Source organism: Cervus canadensis, chromosome 1, assembly GCF_019320065.1.
Source record: "Cervus canadensis isolate Bull #8, Minnesota chromosome 1, ASM1932006v1, whole genome shotgun sequence".
Taxonomy (NCBI): Eukaryota; Metazoa; Chordata; class Mammalia; order Artiodactyla; family Cervidae; genus Cervus; species Cervus canadensis.
The window spans coordinates 92,338,504-92,357,324 of record NC_057386.1 but is presented as its reverse complement, the minus strand read 5'-3'; the positions used below and the strand labels follow the sequence as shown (position 1 = coordinate 92,357,324).

The 18,821-nt window shown below is 43.0% G+C and overlaps 1 protein-coding gene across 1 annotated transcript in view; it reads left to right on the top strand.

Annotated features, from left to right (window-relative positions):
* The first annotated feature begins 3,507 nt into the window (after window positions 1–3,507).
* Window positions 3,508–18,821, top strand: part of FGF2 (fibroblast growth factor 2) — a 52,670-nt gene continuing 37,356 nt past the window's right edge. The window contains exon 1 of the mRNA XM_043487071.1: window positions 3,508–3,707. Coding sequence (XP_043343006.1) covers window positions 3,530–3,707 — 178 coding nt within the window. The 5' untranslated portion in view covers window positions 3,508–3,529. The remainder of the gene's footprint in view (window positions 3,708–18,821) is intronic.

The window sequence follows — 18,821 nt, the reverse complement described above, 5'->3', positions numbered from 1 at the left end:
TCTTGCCTGTAGAATCCCATGGACAGAGAAGCCTGGAGGGCCACAGTCCATAGGGTTGCAGAGTCAGACACGACTGAGCAACTCACACACACACACACAATATTCTGTTTTATGGATATACCACATTTTGTTTATCCATTCGTCAGTTGATAGACATTTGAGTAGTTTCCATTTTTTGACTATGATGAATAATGATGCTATGAACATTCATTGATGAGTTTGTTTTTGTGTGAACATAGTTTCAATTCTCATGTGTGTGTGTAGAATTAATGAATGGAATTGATAGGCCATATCGTGAAACTTTGTAATTTTTTCAGGAGATGCCAGACTGTTCTCTCTATTGACTATACCATTTTATGTTCCCCCAGCAATGTATTGAGGTTCCAATTATTCCACACCCTTGACAGCCCTTGTTATCCTTTTTTTTAATTATAGCTATCATGTTGGGTGTGAAGTGATGTCTCCTTGTGATTTTGATTCACATTTTACTAATGACTAATTATATTGAACATCTTTTCATGTACTTACTGGTTATTTTTATAGGTTCTTTGGAGGAATGTCTATTCAAATACTTTGCCCACTTTTAAATTAGACTGTCTTAACTGTTGAGCTGTAACAATTCTTTACATATTTTGGAGACTAGACTCTCATCATATATATAATTAGCAAAATTTTCTCCCATTCTCTGGATACCTTTCATTTTCTCAGTAGTGTGACTTGGTGCACAGAAGTTTTTTATTTGGATGAAGTACAATCTATCTGTTTCCTCTTGTTGCTGTCTCTCTGGTGCCATATCTAAGAAACCATTGCCTAATCCGAGGTCACGAAGATTTATACCTATGTTTTTATCTAAGAGGGTTCATAGTTTTAACTTTTACAGTTAAGCCTATGATCTAGGTTAATTTTTTAATAGTGTGCTATTCTTATACATTTATTTGTCCAAATGAATTTTACAATATTGTTATTTAGTTTTAAAATGGTGCCAAAATTTTAAACCAATACTGTTTAATTTGACATTGTTATTTTACTGTATGTTTCCATCCAGGAACACTTAAGTTTTTTTTAAGTTTTCATTAAGTCTTTGTACTTTTCATCATTTAGATTTTGAACAATTCTTATTAATTCCAAAGTAATTTACCTTGGTGTTGAGAGGGAAATTCTGGGACCTTTTTTTTTTTTTTAATATTGGGTTTTCTATCCATCATCTTATAGAATTCTATTGGTTCTAGTTTGTTTTTTTTTCAAAATTACTTGTATATTCATCCTTAGGGTTGGGTAAATTGAGAATGTTAGTAAATTGACTGCTCATGGTTCAACTGAGAGCAAATTGATTGCATCTAAGAATATTGTGTCTGTCTTTGTGTATCTACAAGTGTGTGTAGAGAAGAGTCTGAGTAGGAACAGGAGACAACTTTCTTAAGGATGTTTTCTTGTAATTAATGCTATTTGACTTAGAGACCTAGATTCCCAGAGCTGGCTTATCCATTTCCAGTGGTATCTCCTCTCCTGGTTTTGCAAGGAACTAGGAAACAAGAGGTTATTGTACATGGGATGCAGTTCCACAGGACCTATGGTCCATTAGCATACACATTACTTAACTGTTTGTAGCTGTTCCCCAAATTTTTGGATACTACTGTGAAAAAAAAATAGTTTGACTTAGCTTTTATCCCGTTGTTCTTGGAATACCCAGGTTTCTGTGCATGGATTTCAAAGCTTGTTCAAGTCTAACTTGATATCAAAGTAAGTGGCAACTCAATTTATGCTGCAGTAACTTTAAGCATTCCTGAGGATTGCCACAGAGATATCTGCAAGGGAGCTGTCTGTCTAAACAGATTTTCAACGCAGCTAAAACCTGTCCATTTTGGAGAGAGATGTCTGAGAACATCCATCAGCCCAGAGAAGAGTATTCCGTGGTTCTTAAAGCTCCAAAGAATCGTACTCCTATTTGACATCCTAGAAATGTGTCTAGAGTTAAACCCATCTTGGAGCCTTATGAACAAATGCACCCATGGATAGTCTTTTGAAAGCAAACAAGTTCTTAAATAGAGGAACTTTTGTATTCTCACTTTTTCCAAGAAGCTTTCCCTTACCCCTGCCTATCCTCAAGCTGAATTACTCGTCTGATATCTCTTGAAACTTCATTTTACTCTTCTATGGCCTTGATATTTTCTACTGTTAATAGTATTTGTGTTATTCTTGGTCCCCTTGTATGGCCTTCACTGTGCCAGAAGATCCCATTTGATCGGGCATCTCCCACTGCACTTACTGAATGCTTTGCACACAGTAGATGCTCAGCATATGAAGTTCTAAAGAAGAGTATTTTGCTAATCCGTAGTACCTGTAATACTCTACTGAAAAATAAAGTGGAATTAACCTCAATTTTGTAGTTTGGATTTTCAATACACTACCCTCCCTCCAAGAAGTGCCTAAAGGTTAAGCTAGAAAAAGACATTAACATGCTTCAGTCGCGATAAGGATTGGAGGGCCATCTTCATCTTTGCACGTTCACTAACTCAGGTTAGTCAGAGAAAAACCTTTTCCTCTGTGCAACTCAGCCCCTTCTCTGGCCTCTCTCTCCCCTCCTGTTAGTAAAATACTTTAGCCTCCGCCTTCCATGTTAACAGATTGTGCCAGTGCGTGCCCGTCGTCTTTGGATGATTAGAGACGTTCAAAACCTATTCTGACACACAATTCTCCCTGACTTCCACTTCCTCTACTTCTTCGGGGTGGAAATAGTTCCTACGCTTTGAGACGCTGGCAGAGAATAAGAATGGGGGAGAAAATTGCATTTAAGCTTTGAAAAGTTGAGTCACGGCTGGTTGCTCAGCGAAAGCTCCGCAAAGTGGAGAAAGTCGAAACATGGTTTGGGCTGCGCGGAGCTGGGCTGGGGCGACTTCTGGGGAACCGGCGGGGCTGAGCCCCTAGAGCGGCGGAGGCCTGGGCCAGGGCCTCCCGCCGCGTCCCCGCACCTCCCCCGGCCCTGGCTCTCCCCCTCGGGCTCCCGGGGCACGGATGTCGCGCGCTTGCGTCCTGCGGCCTGAGCGCCCGACCCAGACACCCGCCCCAGCAAACCCGGAGCGAGTAGGGGGCGGTGCGCCGGAAGGGAGGCGGGCGGGGGGCGTGGGGGGTCGTGGGCGTCGGCGGGTGGAGACGTATTAGATGTGACGCCGCGGCCCGGCGGGCAGCAGACCGGCGGACGCGGTGCCCGCGGTGGCCAGCGGTTCCCGGGTGCTGCGGCTTAGGGAGGCGGCCCTCCCGAGAGCGGCGGCCGCAGAGGCATCCAGCCCTCACCCCCCGATCCCGGACCGCCGGGCTCCCCGCGCTCTAGGGCAGGCGGAGAGGGAAGCGGCCGAACAGCTCCAGCCTGGGGGCTCGCGGGCGCGGCCGCGTGCCGCGGGGCGGGAGGCTGGGGGGCCGGGGCCGGGGCCGCGCCCGCGCCCCGGAGCGCGTCGGAGGCCGGGGCCGGGGCGCGGCGGCTCCCCGCGCGGCTCCAGGGGCTCGGGGACCCCGCCAGGGCCTTGGTGGGGCCATGGCCGCCGGGAGCATCACCACGCTGCCCGCCCTGCCGGAGGACGGCGGCAGCGGCGCTTTCCCGCCGGGCCACTTCAAGGACCCCAAGCGGCTGTACTGCAAGAACGGGGGCTTCTTCCTGCGCATCCACCCCGACGGCCGAGTGGACGGGGTCCGCGAGAAGAGTGACCCTCACAGTAAGTGCTCCCCAGGTCTTCCTTCCCGGTGCCGTCTTCATCCCCTGCGGTTCTCTCCCCCGCCCCTGCCTTCCAGCCTCCGCGCTCCTTCTTCCTCTTCACTGTGACCCCAGTGGGACTTGCGGTTTCTCTCCGCTCGGCCCTCGGCGGTTTCGGGCTCACCACTCGCCCCCCTCCTGCCCCGAGCTGCGGTGGCGGTAGACTCCTCCAGGCTTCGGCGTGTGCCTGCAGCTCAGCTAACCCAGTCCCCTGGGCTCCGGGCGCCCGGGCTTTGCCGGCGGCTCCCTGGGCGCAGACAACCTGTCGTGTCGGGGGTGCAGGGCGGCCGAGCAGAGGCGAGCGGCTCAGCGAGGTGCCTCCCGCGCCCCCAGCCTGAAGTTGCGACCCCTTCTATGGGATGTCTGTAGTCTCCGGGGCAAAGCCAGGAGGGACCGCAGACCAATTACAAGATCCTTGTTGGAAAGATTCCTTGCATCAGGTTTGAGGATCAAATTAGTTGGAAGTACGGAGAGGACTCAATTTACTAGTCTACAGTTGCATTTTCTGTGAAAATAATAATAATGTATCTGTGGTAATAGAAATAAAATTGGTCTGAGTCGTTAGTTGTCAAACTAGGAGCGCATAAGAATCACCTGGAAGGTGTGTTTGTTGTGTGATTCATGGCTGAACCATCTCCCCGAGTTTCAGGTCTGGAGTGGGGCCTCATTTGCATTTCTAACTAGTTCCAGGTGATGCTGACCTGGGAGCACAGTTTGAGAACCCGCTGGTCTAGAGAAAGAGGAAGGAAAGAGATATAAAATAGGCTGATAAAAATAGATGAGTTTGAAGTGAGAGAAAGAGATCAGATATTTTAAAACTCATCCTGTAAGTGTAGGTAAAACATGTTTTGAAAGCTATTTGTTCTGCCATTCTTTCCTTAATCAATTTCAGGTGGAAAACTTGATTCTCTTGGGTTTTTTTTTTTCGCCCGAGAAAAGAACCGCAGGAGGCCTTCTTTACCTTGTGATGCTAATAGTGTGTCCTTTGGGGCTCTCCAGGTGCTACTGGTGGTAAAGAACCCACCTACTAGTGCCGGTGATGTAAGAGGTGCGGGTTGGATTCCTGGGTTGGAAAGATACCCTGGAGAAGGAAATGGCAACCCACTCCAGTATTCTTGCCTGGAGACTCCCCATGGACAGAGGAGCCTAGTGGGCTGCCGTCCTTAGGGTCACAAAGAGTCGGACACTGAAGGGACTTAGCAAGCTCTCACTCTGGGATGAGAGTTAGGAAGAGGAGAAAACTCTGCAGCCAAACCTAGCTGACAAATTCAGGAATGGGAAATGTCCCTTCATAAGAATTGGTCTTTATTGATTTCAAAATAGCAACAAGCAAAGGAGTCAGGTCTGTAACTTTTTTCAGGCCTGCTGTAATTAAATAATTTTCTCAACCACTTACATTATCCAGTAAAACCGAGAAGATGCTTGTAGCCCAATATATCGGTTAGCGCTCTCTATTTCGGTGACTATTTAGGTTTCACAAAATTATCTTTCTGTGTGGGGTTTATTCTGTGCTTTTCTGCCAAGGTAGCCCAGCTGAACAGGGCAAGGTGCACATATGTCCCAGTTTGTTTTGCTCTTTTCTAGTAGCACAAAAAGGAGTATGTTCTTTGATGAGAAGACACAAGAACTCATCCCCCAGATTAGGTTCTTACTGGGGCTTCCTCTAGTACGTTTTCCCCCAGACATTTTATGAGTTGCAGGTATTTTCTTTGGCGCTCTATTTCCTTTAAAACAAAACTGTTTGGGGCTGGGCTTTCCAGGTGGTGCAGTGGTAAGGAATTTGCCTGCAATACAGGAGATGCAGGAGACGCTGGTTCGATCCCTGGATTGGGTAGATCCCCTGGAGAAGGGAATGGCAACAAACTCCAGTATTCTTGCCTGGGAAATCCCATGAGTGGAGGAGCCTGGCAGGCACAGACCAAGGGGTCACAAAAAATCAGACATGACGGAGTGACTGAGCACGCACACATGTATGGGAGTTAGTAAGGATAATTCTGCATTGCATATTACTTTACCACCCTTTTAAAAACAACTGTTAACTTTTTATCCCCAGTTTTGGGCTGGGCCATCATTACTGTATTCTTATTTTAGCTTAATGGTCTGAAATGGGATTGATCCTCTCCAGGGGACATTTGGCAGTGCCTGGAGCTGTTTCCACTCATCAGGCCTGGAAGAGTGATACTGTCATTTGCTAAGTAGAGGCCAGGGATGTTACGGTGCACAGGATACCTCCCTAATCCCTCAGCAAAAAAAAATGTCCTGACCGTAAATGTTTATAGTGCTAAGGCTGAGAAACCCTGCCAACCTGATAACTAGCTAAAGACCTTTAAAGTTTAAAGGTAAAGAGTAGATTACTCATCCAGACTTGTGGAGAGCACTGATTTTTAAAAATCACCTTGTACCAGGTGATAGACTGACAAGAATATAAACCTGAAAATGATAAATTTAAATGACTTTTGTATAGGCCAACCTGGACATATGTTTAATTAAGCACAGTGTTCCCCCCCCCCCCGCCCCCCAACATATCAAAGGTGATAAAACCAGGAGGAGACTGGCAGGAAATATATAGGAAAAAGAATGCCATACCAGTATCCTCTTAACCATATCCCCTCCATTCCCCTAAAGGAGCAAAACTGATCAGCAAACGTGGAGAAATAAAAGCTGTTAATGCTTGCTACAGCTTCCCACTGAATTAAGGTTCAGATATCTAGATGTATTTGAAACATTGGAAAACCCAAGGCCCCCTCCCTCAAACTGTTTTGTCCATACACCCAAAAATCTATCATTGGAGATTTATTCCTTTGGCATTAACTCTCTATCCAGATGTTTCTAAAATGCAAATGCAGTCTGCTCTCCGAATCCACAGTCTCCGTTTGTGGTGACGACGGCCCTACACGATTTCCACCAGGGGGACTCGCGCCTCGGTGGTGCTGGTGCGGGAAACCCTGGACCCGGGTCCTCGTGATACGGGGGAGGAGGCCTCTGGAAGGACGAGTGCAGCAGTTACCGGGTTTTAACCTTCCGTGTGAATTAAACTGTGTGTGCGTGCTATTTCTTCCCCAAAAGCTGACCAGAAAGACTGGAGTTGAGGGGGGAGGCTGTGAAGTCGGTGGCATGAATGTGGGGTGCTGGCCAGGGGCGTGATTTCTTCCCCAAAAGCTGACCAGAAGGACTGGAGTTGAGGGGGGAGGCTGTGAAGTCGGGGGCATGAATGTGGGGCGCTGGCCAGGGGCGGGGGTCGTGGTTAGGTTTGAAGGGACACAGGGCAGGGCGGTGTGGCCGGGCGGGCAGCTGCAGGAAGGGTGGGCCAGTGACACCGCCAGCGTTTCCAGCTTCCCGGTTTTGCTGGAGATCACCTGTGTTTCTCCCCGGGTTCTCTCTTAAATTGTTTTCACATGAAAAGGCCCACTTTCCTGCACTTTTCTCACAATCCTGAAATAACCTGTGTTTGACACGAGTGTGTTGGTAAAAGCAGGATAAAAACAAAGACAGGGCCAGCCTGGGTGGCGCGCACCCACTTTCCCTTTGGTGTCCTGCATGTTTTGCCAGGCCCCTTCCACTTGCCCACGGGGATGTGGAACAGAAGTACATGCTCGGAAGTACTGAACCATGTGGAAACAGTCAGAAGACAGCACATTTTATCCCAGGCGGCACATACGACATGTGCTGGAGTATAGTAGGGGCAAAGTATGCTGCTTGTGTACATTTTAGCATTAAATTTATTCCAGATGCTTTTATTTTGGAAAAAAGGAAGGTAGTTAGACGTGCTGGATTGACCTTTGGGTCATCTCCCAGGAGGTGACCGCCTGCTTGCCACCCTGCTCCGGCTTCGGGCCTCCAGAGGACACCCGCGCCTTGAAGAGGCTGAGGGACCGGCCCACCCCCAAGTGGAGCCGGGTTGGGGTCCCGTCTGACTGCCACCCTCTGTGCCACATATTCCATGCAGCCCCGTCATTAAAAAGGAACTGTTCACCAGCCTCATTTTGTAGAAGAGGAGGTTGAGGTCCAGAGGCAGAACTGATTGCCTGAGTTTACTGCCGATTCTTGCCCACCTGCCCCCTTGTGGACTATCTCGGCCGTTCTGGCTTTTTAGGCTTCCTCCACTTCAAAATATTGACATAGTCAGTCGCTCTGGGGAGTTCTTACGAGTTCACGGGTTGCCTTTGGTTGTACCCCTGGAGTAATGAAGAAAGCCACCTTTTCTTCTCTTCCTTTATGTCAATGGGACTTTTGATTGATGACACCAGATTCTCCCCCCTTCACACACATACACCTTTTTTGGGTAATATCTGGCAAGTGGATCCCACCAATTTACTTTAATAAGCATACTGTTTACTCTAATGCCATTTGTGTGCAGTAAACAAATGAAGTAAGAACCCAATAGCTCATTTGATTGTGGAAGTCGTGCTATTGGCTCGGCAATGAAAGGACAATTCATGAGTCATGGGTATTACCACACCTTAGGAGCCTTTTAAAATGAGTTTGATGCCAAATGACTTCAGCCCAGAACTGGCAATATCCTCTTGTGACATGCCCTGAGGGCTCTCTTTGTGTTTATAAAGTGGCCATCCCATAATTAGATTTTGACGGAGGTATGAAAAGTGGATCCTGAGTATTATGTTCAGATTTACGATGTTTTAAATGGATAGCTGAGATTTTTAGGTGTAATTAAAAAACGTTATGGGCAAAACAAGAACCATCCTCAATACATTATAATTATAAAATTGACTGTTCATCTACATGGTGATTCTCAGAAGTTACCATCAGCGATGTTGAAAAAAGGCAGTATAAGGTCTCGCATTATTAGAATTGTTATTTTCTGGCCAAAAGATGCCTGTGGAACAGGAGGTAACTACTCACATGCCGTTGCCTTTACTTGTTTTTCCAAACGCCCTGCTTGGGCCCCTTTGTCCTGTAACAAACATCTGTAAGAGACTGGCCTGGGGTAACCACTCTGTTACCGGGATTGGAACAAGACAAGTCAGCACATTTGGACTTGAACCTTAACCTCATTACCATATCCTCTCCAAACAAGTATTCTTGGTTCTATTTTGTTTTTGAGCTTGTCATTTTCTGCACTCTGAAATCAGGGATCTGGTCTTATGCTTAACTTGTATGTTGTCAAGTGTTTGGCTGTTGACAAAATAATTCAAGTCACGATTATCTTTGGGGAATTTTCATTGTGTCCCTGGTGGCTCAGCTGGTAAAGAATCTGCCTGCAATGCAAGAGACCTGGGTTTGACCCTTAGATCGGGAAGATCCCCTGGAGAAGGAATGACTACCCACTGCAGTATTCTTGCCTGGAGAATCCCATGGACAGAGGAGCCTGGTGGGCTACAGTGCATGGGGTCGCAAGAGTTGGACAGGACTTAGCGACTAAGCTGCCACCACCACATCAATGTGGCAACATGATTTTCAGTGTTTCCTTACTGTGCCCATTTTTGGGGGTAGCTACTGCTTTCTCTCTCTAAGCTAGGTTATTTATGGCCATAGGAATTTAGGCAGGGAATAAAGGAAAAATGGCAACTCCCAGGAACTTCACCGATTGAGCCACAGACCATAGTTCTTAGAAACCAGATTAATCCCATTCTAAATTCCTGTGGGATAGTTTTAGTTTGAAGAAATTTGGAGGGCCTAGAGGCAACAGATAGCCGATACTCAGTTTTTACTTTATGTCTCATCCCAGTTTTCCTTGTCACTCTTCCTGCATAGGGTGACTTTTGAGTTGACTGGTATATCCTTAATACTTACTCATTCATTTACAGTAATCAGTAATGTGTGTGTGTGTTTGCATTTGGGTTTTCTTTTAAAACATTATTTATTTGGTTGCTCTGGATCTTAGTTGCTGCATGTGAACTCTTAGTTGCCACAGGTGGGGTCTAGTTCCCTGACCAGGATCGAACCCAGGCCCCTCCGTTGGGAGTGCGGAGGCTTAGTCACTGGAATACCAAAGAAGTCACCTGCATTTGTATTTTCAAAGGGCTACTTACTTCCTCAAATTAAGTTACCCTCTAAATTAAATTATGCCATAGAATTCTCAAGTGTAAAGTTCACAGGTTTTTTAGGATATTGCAGAGGGGGGTGGGGGGAGGTTGTTTTTTGTTTTTGTTTTTTATGTTTGTTTTGTTTTGCTTTTTAAAGGAAATTTGTGTAGTGTAGTAATGATCTGGCTAGATTCTGTGAGTGGGTTATTTTCTCTGTTCATGATTTATGCACTTTGAAAAAATTTGGCATCTTAGGGTAGGAACCATGATTTCTCCATATAAACAAACATCATAAAAAGACTTGTACCTTTTGCTCTGGGAATTCTCACTAAAAGTGAGCTGCTGATGAAAACATTCTATGTGGATAACTACTCATGGGCCACATGCGGTACAAAGCCTGGTCGAGCTTTACAGTTCTCTTGGTATAGTAATATATACAATTAGGCACTTAGTCAGCCTTTTAATGAAGATAATTATATGTAATAATTATATTTGGAAAAATGTAATTATATTTGAAATATTAAAAAGCTGGCTATTAGCATTTTTGGTGTAGTCTATAAAAAGATGATTCATTGCTCAGGATAATTAGTTTAAAGCTCTCATTATGAATTGTTTTCTTTAAAAAGCGTCTAAGATATTTACCATGTACTGTGTGATGTAAAATTCCTCAGGTATGCTGTGCATTGTTCGTTCATTCTTTTGTGATCAGTATCCTAGAATCTTGTACTCTTTTCTGCTTCGTCTCCTTTTCTCTTTCTAACTCTGGATTCTGCTTCTGGTATTCTACTTAAATCATTCTGGGCCCCCGCAGTCTTCCAGTTCAATCACATGGACTTATCCAGTTTGTCACCCTACTTCTGACACCTGACACCATTGTCTGCCTCTGTCTTCATGAATTCCTTGGCATATTAACCTGGTTTCTTCTCACCCTTCCAACTGTCTTTTCCTCTGGCCCCTCCGACCTTGGGTCTTTTGCTGTTGTATCCCCCAAGGCTCTGTTTTTGCCTCTCTTCCCATCCTTCCGAGTACTTGTGATCCTTCAGCACAGATCATTTCAGATCTCTCTGATTCTCTGTCTCTGTGTTATGGTCGTGTTCCTGCTGCCCAAAGGACAGATGTACTGCCGCAGCCTCAATTCATCCTGAAGAAAACAGAACGGAGCATCATTTTCTCCAACTGGCACCCTTCCTACTGAATTTCTGCCTGAAATGAAATTCTTCTTCTAGTCTCCTAAACTGGACACCTGGGACTCATCCCTGCCTCAGTGACTCTTCTTTGCCCTGTCGCTTGGTTTCCTCTGTCCTTTTCTTACCTGTGAACAGCCCCGCCCGACTTTCCCTCTGACATGTGACCTACCTGCTCGATGTTATTTCGGCTCTTTACCATCCACACTCCCCTGATGCTGCCTGCGCTCCGTGCCTTTGTGATTGTCTCTGACCTGGTAGAACCATCACGATTACAGTTGGCTTTTCCACTTATGATCCTTGTTTTTGGAAAATCCTTCTTTATCATACCAATTCTTCTCTCATACTCTCCTCCCACTCTCCCTCTTCCCCGAGAAGATCTTTTACGGGCCAGCTCAATGGTCTTTTCCTTTGTGAAACTTTCCCCTGCCTTCCCAGGGAGACTTAATTGTTTCTGTCTGTGGTTTTTTCCCCATAGTAGTTGGGATGTATTGTAGACTTAACAGTTTTTCTTGTAATTAATTGTTTACATGTCTGTCTCCTGCACTGGGACTGTTAGCTCTGTCTACTCAAAGAATTTGTGTTAAGTTCAGTGTGGACCCAACAGATGAGCCAAGTCTTCTGACTTCCTTTTTGACGGCATTCTGACTTCCTTCTTCTCCTCTTAGCCTTTGATCAGGCCATCTCCCTGAGCTGAAGTGCACTTAGTCCTCTTTCCTGACCCCAGTCCTCGGCTTTGCGTCAGACCCTGTGGCGTTCACATGGCCCTGTCTGGCTCTGTTACCCGTCTGTCCTCTCCTTCATGCTATCTAAAAATTCTCCCTAATAGCTCGATGTGTTTTAACCTCCTGTCCTTCAGTTTTACTGGAAATTTCTAGGTGGCAAGGATTTAAAAAAATTTAAACATTACCCAGTAGTACTTTACTCTCTTTTCTACTTTGAGGACTGAGACTGACTTTAGGCACTACAGAATTCCCTTGATGCAAATGAATGACCATGCTGAGGCCCATGAAGAGGTTCGATGTGTATTGTTGAATGAGCTAGAACTTTAAATAAATAAGCATATACACTTCAGCATGAAGTGTGCAAAGCAGATAAGTTGAATGTAGCATCACTGTGGTTCCTTCTGTGGACAGCTTTCACATTATTCAAAGGAGGCAATAAAGGTAAAACAATCATTTTGTTAGGATTAATTTTTATTGTGGAAGTTTTTCTTTTCAGCTATTGAATAACATGTCAACATTTCCAGCCAATTTCAGAACTAGCTGTGATCTTCTAATTAAAAACCATAGATCTGAGAGTTCATACTTGAATCAGATATTTAATCCTTAAATCCCTTTCTTTTCCTCTGTCTCCTCCTCTCTTTTTAAAAGCTGTGAATCATTTTATAAATTAGGATTAAGAACTGTCTGGTACCATTATTAATATCCCTTTTGGCTGTGAGGAAATGGCACAAATAATTTCATCCTAATATTCATTCAGATTTATGAGCCAGTATTCATCACAACAATCTTAAAACTCTTGAAAGGATAGAAACTGTATGACAAAGTGAGTCATAGTCTTTGTGATGTGATGTCTGCAAGGGTGGGTGGGAGAGACTGCTGAATGACCAGTCTCATTCTGCTTTCTGAGCTGAATCATTTTGCAAATAGAAAACAATTCACAGATTTATAGATGGTCATAACATAAATAGGAAATGGACGAGAGTAACAGAGTCAAATAATACCTCTATTTAAAAAATTACTTTTTGATTTGCATTACTCGCCAGTCAGGATGGCTGCTATCCAAAAGTCTACAAGCAATAAATGCTGGAGAGGGTGTGGAGAAAAGGGAACCCTCTTACACTGTTGGTGGGAATGCAAACTAGTACAGCCGCTATGGAAAACAGTGTGGAGATTTCTTAAAAAAACTGGAAATAGAACTGCCATATGACCCAGCAATCCCACTTCTGGGCATACACACTGAGGAAACCAGATCTGAAAGAGACACGTGCACCCCGATGTTCATTGCAGCACTGTTTATAATAGCCAGGACATGGAAGCAACCTAGATGCCCATCAGCAGATGAATGGATAAGGAAGCTGTGGTACATATACACCATGGAATATTACTCAGCCGTTAAAAAGAATTCATTTGAATCAGTCCTAATGAGATGGATGAAACTGGAGCCCCTTATACAGAGTGAAGTAAGCCAGAAAGATAAAGAACATTACAGCATACTAACACATATATATGGAATTTAGAAAGATGGTAACGATAACCCTATATGCAAAACGGAAAAAGAGACACAGAAATACAGAACACAGAACTCTGTGGGAGAATGTGAGGGTGGGATATTTCAAAAGAACAGCATGTATACTATTTATGGTGAAACAGATCACCAGCCCAGGTGGGATGCATGAGACAAGTGCTCGGGCCTGGTGCACTGGGAAGACCCAGAGGAATCAGGTGGAGAGGGAGGTGGGAGGGGGGGATCGGGATGGGGAATACGTGTAAATCTATGGCTGATTCATATCAATGTATGACCAAAAAATAAATAAATAAATAAATAAATAAATTACTTTTTGAAATATAACACATGATGAACAGTCTTTATTTTGAATTAGAAATGAAGTTAATCTACTGCCTAATAATACATATATTTTGATACCTGCTATATGTCTTTATATATTTTCATTTTTTCCTATTGGTTATGTTTCTTTTAAAAAATTCTCTTCTGTAATTTGACCTTTATCTTCATAGCTATTTGTAGCTTTGGCTTATTTGATAATTGCGTGTGTGTTTGTGTGTGGAGAAGGAGGTGACTACTTGTATGGGAATTTGAGAGAAGAAGGTCCCTTTCCTCTTGAAAATTCTGATTCTGGGATAGTATAATCCTGCATTTTGCATGGTCTCCTTTTGTTACTTTTCATCTTATTAGAATTAGAAAGATGGAGAGTCTTTCTCTGAGTCAGATTTAACCTTTAATCTTTAAATGTAAGATTGATTTACCTTATTTCCTTGTTTGAGGCAAAGTATTTGTCAAAACAATTATATGAAAAGTAAACTATTCTAGTTTGAATGTGTTTCTTGAGTTTTAGAAGTTGAGAACTCTTCTTACATTCTTGTATTTATCCATTAAACTCAACAATTTAGTAATGGGGATATAATACAAATAAAATTGGGAAGCTAATGTTTCTAACTGGTTTAGTAGAGGACAATAGTATATCAAGAAGAAATATATTTCATTTAATACAACGTGTTGGATTAGAAAATAATTACAGCAATACCTTCAGTTGTTACAAGGTGGGAAAAGTAAGGCACAGATTATTTTGCAGGGAAGGTACTAAAACCAGGACGTGTTGATGGGATCTGTCCAGCCTGAGCCAGACACCGAAGCAGGTTCCATGGCAACTCGGCCGTGTCCCTGCACCTTTATAGAGGGAGGGCCCTTGTTTGGCCTTCACCAAACGATTTCACCTTGGACCTTGTTATGTACTGAGTGTTTTTTGAATGGATGGATGAAATTCCTGAGAACATATTCTGTGCCAGCCTTATGAACAGTATGTTTAATCTTGTTACAGTCTTATGAAACAAGTCTTATTTTCATTTTACAGATAGGGATAGAGTTTTTGCTATTGGTTTTTCAAACCATGATCTCTTTGTGACTGTAAGTAATTAACCGTGTCTTCCAGATTTGTTAGTGTTTAGAATACAGTTCATGGCCAGAATTTCAGATGGACGGTGTAGCGTAAATTTGAACAGAAATAGTGATTTTTTAAAAATAGCTTAAACTCTTCCCAGAGCCTTTACTATTCTCAGCAAAGTTAGTCTCTGTCATCTTTTCTGCCACCCCTTTATTGCATCCTTTTTTGTTTAGAAAATATTTGTCATGAATTAATGTGAAACAATTCATTAATATTTTATGGATTGCTTTCTGAAGAACTCAAAAGATTTTTAAATGGCATATTTAAGAATTAGAGTAGGACATAATTAAGGATAAATACTATATAAGAATGGGATAAACCTCAAAGAGAGTCTGTAAAGATGCAAAATAAGCTAAGGCATGCAGAAAATGCAAAGAGAATGATTAAAAGGATGTTTAAAAAGTCAGTTAGGCCCTTTCAAGGAAATTTGAGATAGGCTCACTATTTAAGGACATAGTGTAAGATGGAAAAAAAAAAAAAAAGAAAAAAAAAGCAGATGGACCTGGGCCTATTTTATGTTCATGTTAATCTTCCCCAAGTAAGACTGTCAGTCAATAATTGTTTGAGTGTCTCATTGAGAAAATAAAAACCAAGGTAGACGAAGAGATACAAAGAAAGCACTCAGCCAGACACATCTAGAAATGTGTTTATAATGAAACTCCTCTTTCCTTGAAATCACTTGTCCCCCTTTTTTGACCCCCTGTGTTTTAAAATATAAAATATGTTTAACTTTGTAAATTTCTTGCCAACCAGCCCATCTCTCAGAGTCCATTTCTACTCTTCGTTGCCCTCAGTTCTCGCATCCCGGCCTCAGGCTCTGTGCCCTTCAGCTTGCTGGGTCCACACTCAGGGGGTCTCTGCGTTGTTGCCACAGGTGCTCTCCTTCGGTCCCGGGCTGTTGCAGCTGCCTTCTGCCTGATCCCATCTGTATCAGTTTGCTGGGGCTGCCATAACAGAGTACCATGGACTGAGTGGCTCAAACAACGGAAATTGATTTTCTCATAGTTCTGTAGACTAGAAGTCCAAGATACAGCTGTCTGCACGGCTGGTCTTTCTGAGGCCTCTTCTGGGCTGGCAGCAGCTACCTTACACATGGTCACCTCTCTGCACGCATACCGATCTCTTCTTCTTGTAAGGACTCCCTTCAGATTTGGTTAGGGCCCACTTTATAACAGCCCCGTTTTAACTTAATCCTTCTTTAGAGACCCCTCCTCCAAATAGTCATTTTCTGAGGTACTGGGGCTTCAGGCTTCAACGTATGAATTTGGGGTGGGGGTACAGTTCAGCCCACAACACCAGTGAGTCAACTGGATATTGTTCTTTGGCAGAGTATCTTTCCAGAGAGCAGCTCTTACCTTGTTATCCCTCTCTTTAGAAAAACTTTATGGACTCAGAACAGTCTAGTCGCCTGGTTCACACATTGCTTACAGATGTGGGCACTGTTGAAAGTCTATGAGAATTACAGAGAATAGGAAGTTATCAGCAGATGAGTGATTGTCTTATATATCAGAAAGTGGGATAAAGGTATTTTCTGGAAACTCCAGATAGCTAGTAAGCTTGATGTAGGTCCTTGAAAAAAAAATTCCAAGAGATTTGAGAATACTGAGAAAAGAAGATAACATAGAAAATAGTAAATATGGTCATATATAGTGGAAGAGTAGCAATATACATAGGCTTCACATGTTATTTTGGTGGAATATCTGACCAAATTTCTCATCACAACCTTCTGCAAAAGAAGTACATTTTCTTTGGGAGAGTAGAGTTTTTTCATATTTGGGCTTCTAAGGCCGGGACCCAAGGACTGTATCACCTTTAATGAATTGGAAGTATGCTCTCCCTCCGAAAGGTAAAGAATTAAAGATAAATAAAATTGGTGATATGGATTTATTATCATGATCTGAAAGTATTTTTAATAAACAGCTGACTCTGTTTTCTAATTACCACCCTGAAGTGAAGCTTTAGATTCTCATTTTAATTGAAAGCTGTTTGCTAGACCCTCCACCCAGCTGTTAGTGGCAGTGTCGCTCACATCCTCATACAGCAGGAGAATTTTTAGTGATTTACATGTATGTTTTGCAGCTCAACGAATTTTTCTTGGAAGGTATTACAGGAAGCTACATTACTCAAGAAGTAGATAGTCTTCAAGTGTTTTAATGAGATTAGGAAAAAAAACACCAGTTGAGATACCTGTTTGGTTACACCTCTGTTGAATATTTTCCAGACTTAAGTTATTTTTGGCTATACTTAATGATGTTGAACTGTAGAGCTTTTGTGCTATAGGATTCTGAAGACTCTTGGCCTTGCCCATGCCCTCATCTCCAGCAGTGAGAGGGTGTTCCTACTATCCTACTAGGTACCTCTGTTTTCTGGAAAGAAGCCTACTGCTCACCATGGCTGACAGTTAATGTATGTGGTTCTTTATAATTCAGCCTGACTCAAAGAGATACAGTGCATCTTCCATCCAGGTTGGGTATTTTAACCTGGACAGTTCATGAACAAGTTCCAGGTTTCCATAATCCCTTGAAAATATATATAAAATATTATATCAAGGTGTTGTTTCTGAGGGGAGAATACACAGCATTTTATCAGATTCTTAAAAAGTTGTCCGTGGCCCAAAATATGTCAAGGACACTGCTGCTGATAACTAAGGTGTATCTTCTAACTAACCCAGCTGTGAGGAAGAGCTGATTGGAATGTGTTAATTTGAGTCTGTAGTTTATGGTGAACGATTCTTGGGAATAACATCTCTGCAAAACTGGTGTCTGTGTTAATTCTAAGAAATATTTCAAGCTGCTGTTGATCTCGTTACATAGTGTCCACTTTGAGGTCTCCTGAGGGAAATTTCTTTGTGGTAACTGTCGGGGACTAGTTCATGCTTCTTCTTGGCGGCCAGTTTATTTTAACCTTATGGACTCTGGGAAACTTGTTACTGCTACTGGCTTCTAGAAAGCCAAATATGTGGTCCACTTCTAGGAAGTATGATAATCTCAATCCTGGCTTCATAAATTTTTAACCCTTATTTCCTATTTGCCTTATTTAAGAACCATTTTTAAAGTTTTTTTTTTTTTTTTTTTGGTCTTGGTATATTGTCGGTATCTTTGTAACTCATTTAAAATATTATTTGGGGCCAGATAAGTTACATATTGCAATAAAAAACTTTATTGATTTGTTATTTTAACCACAAAATGTCTGCTATATAGTCCTATATAGTGTTGGCTGCTGGAGATTAAAAGTCAAGATAGGCACCTAACACTTGAAACTAACACAATATTGTACACCAGTTATACTTTGACTAAAAAAAAAGGCAGGCTTCTGCCCCTTGAGCTGTGTATTGTCTAACAGGATGAGAAAGATGTAAGTCAGCATTGACACTGAAATGTTACGGCTGCTTTGCTTGTATTGTGTCCTGGGGGACGGGTGAGATCATGTCAAGGAGGACAGTGCTTCTCACAGCAAAGTCAGAAAAAGGCTTCAGACAGGAGTGACTGCTCCACTGGGTGTCGGGAGGCAAGTAGATGTTTGCCAGGCAGCTGACTCTCTTGATTACCACCAGAGAATGATGCTTTAGGTTCATACTCTAAACAAAGTTGGAAACTTTATTCTAACTTATTCTAAACAAAGTTTTGCTCGATCTGCCACACCACTTTTAACAGTGTGTGGCTAATATCCCCATGCAGCAGGAGAATTCATTTGGTTATTACATATATGTTTTGCAACTCAACTAATTTTGCTTAGAAAGCAAAGAAGGGCATGAGGACAAGAAGCACCGCCAGCTTTGGTATGCTTTGGGGACTGCAGGCTTGTTGCCATGGCTGGGGTGTAGGGTTAGGGTAAGAGGTAAGGCCAGCCACATAGGAAAGGGCCCGGATTCTTTCTTTTTTTTTTGCTTGAAGTAGAGTTGATTTACATTGTGGTGCTAGTTTCTGGTGTACAGCAGAGTGATTCAGTTACACATTCATGTATCTATTTCTTTTCAGATTCTTTTCCCTTGTAAGTTATTAGAAACTATTGGGTGTAGTTCCCTGTGCTATACAGTAGTACCTTATTATTTATCCATTCTATATATAATAGTTTGCATCTGCTAGTCTCAAACTCCCAATCCAACCTTCCCCTGAACCCCCTTCCTCTTGGCAACCACATGTCTGTTCTCTGTGTCTGTGAGTCTTTCATTGGTAAATTCACTTCTGTCTTATTTTAGATTCCTCATATAAGAGATGTCATAC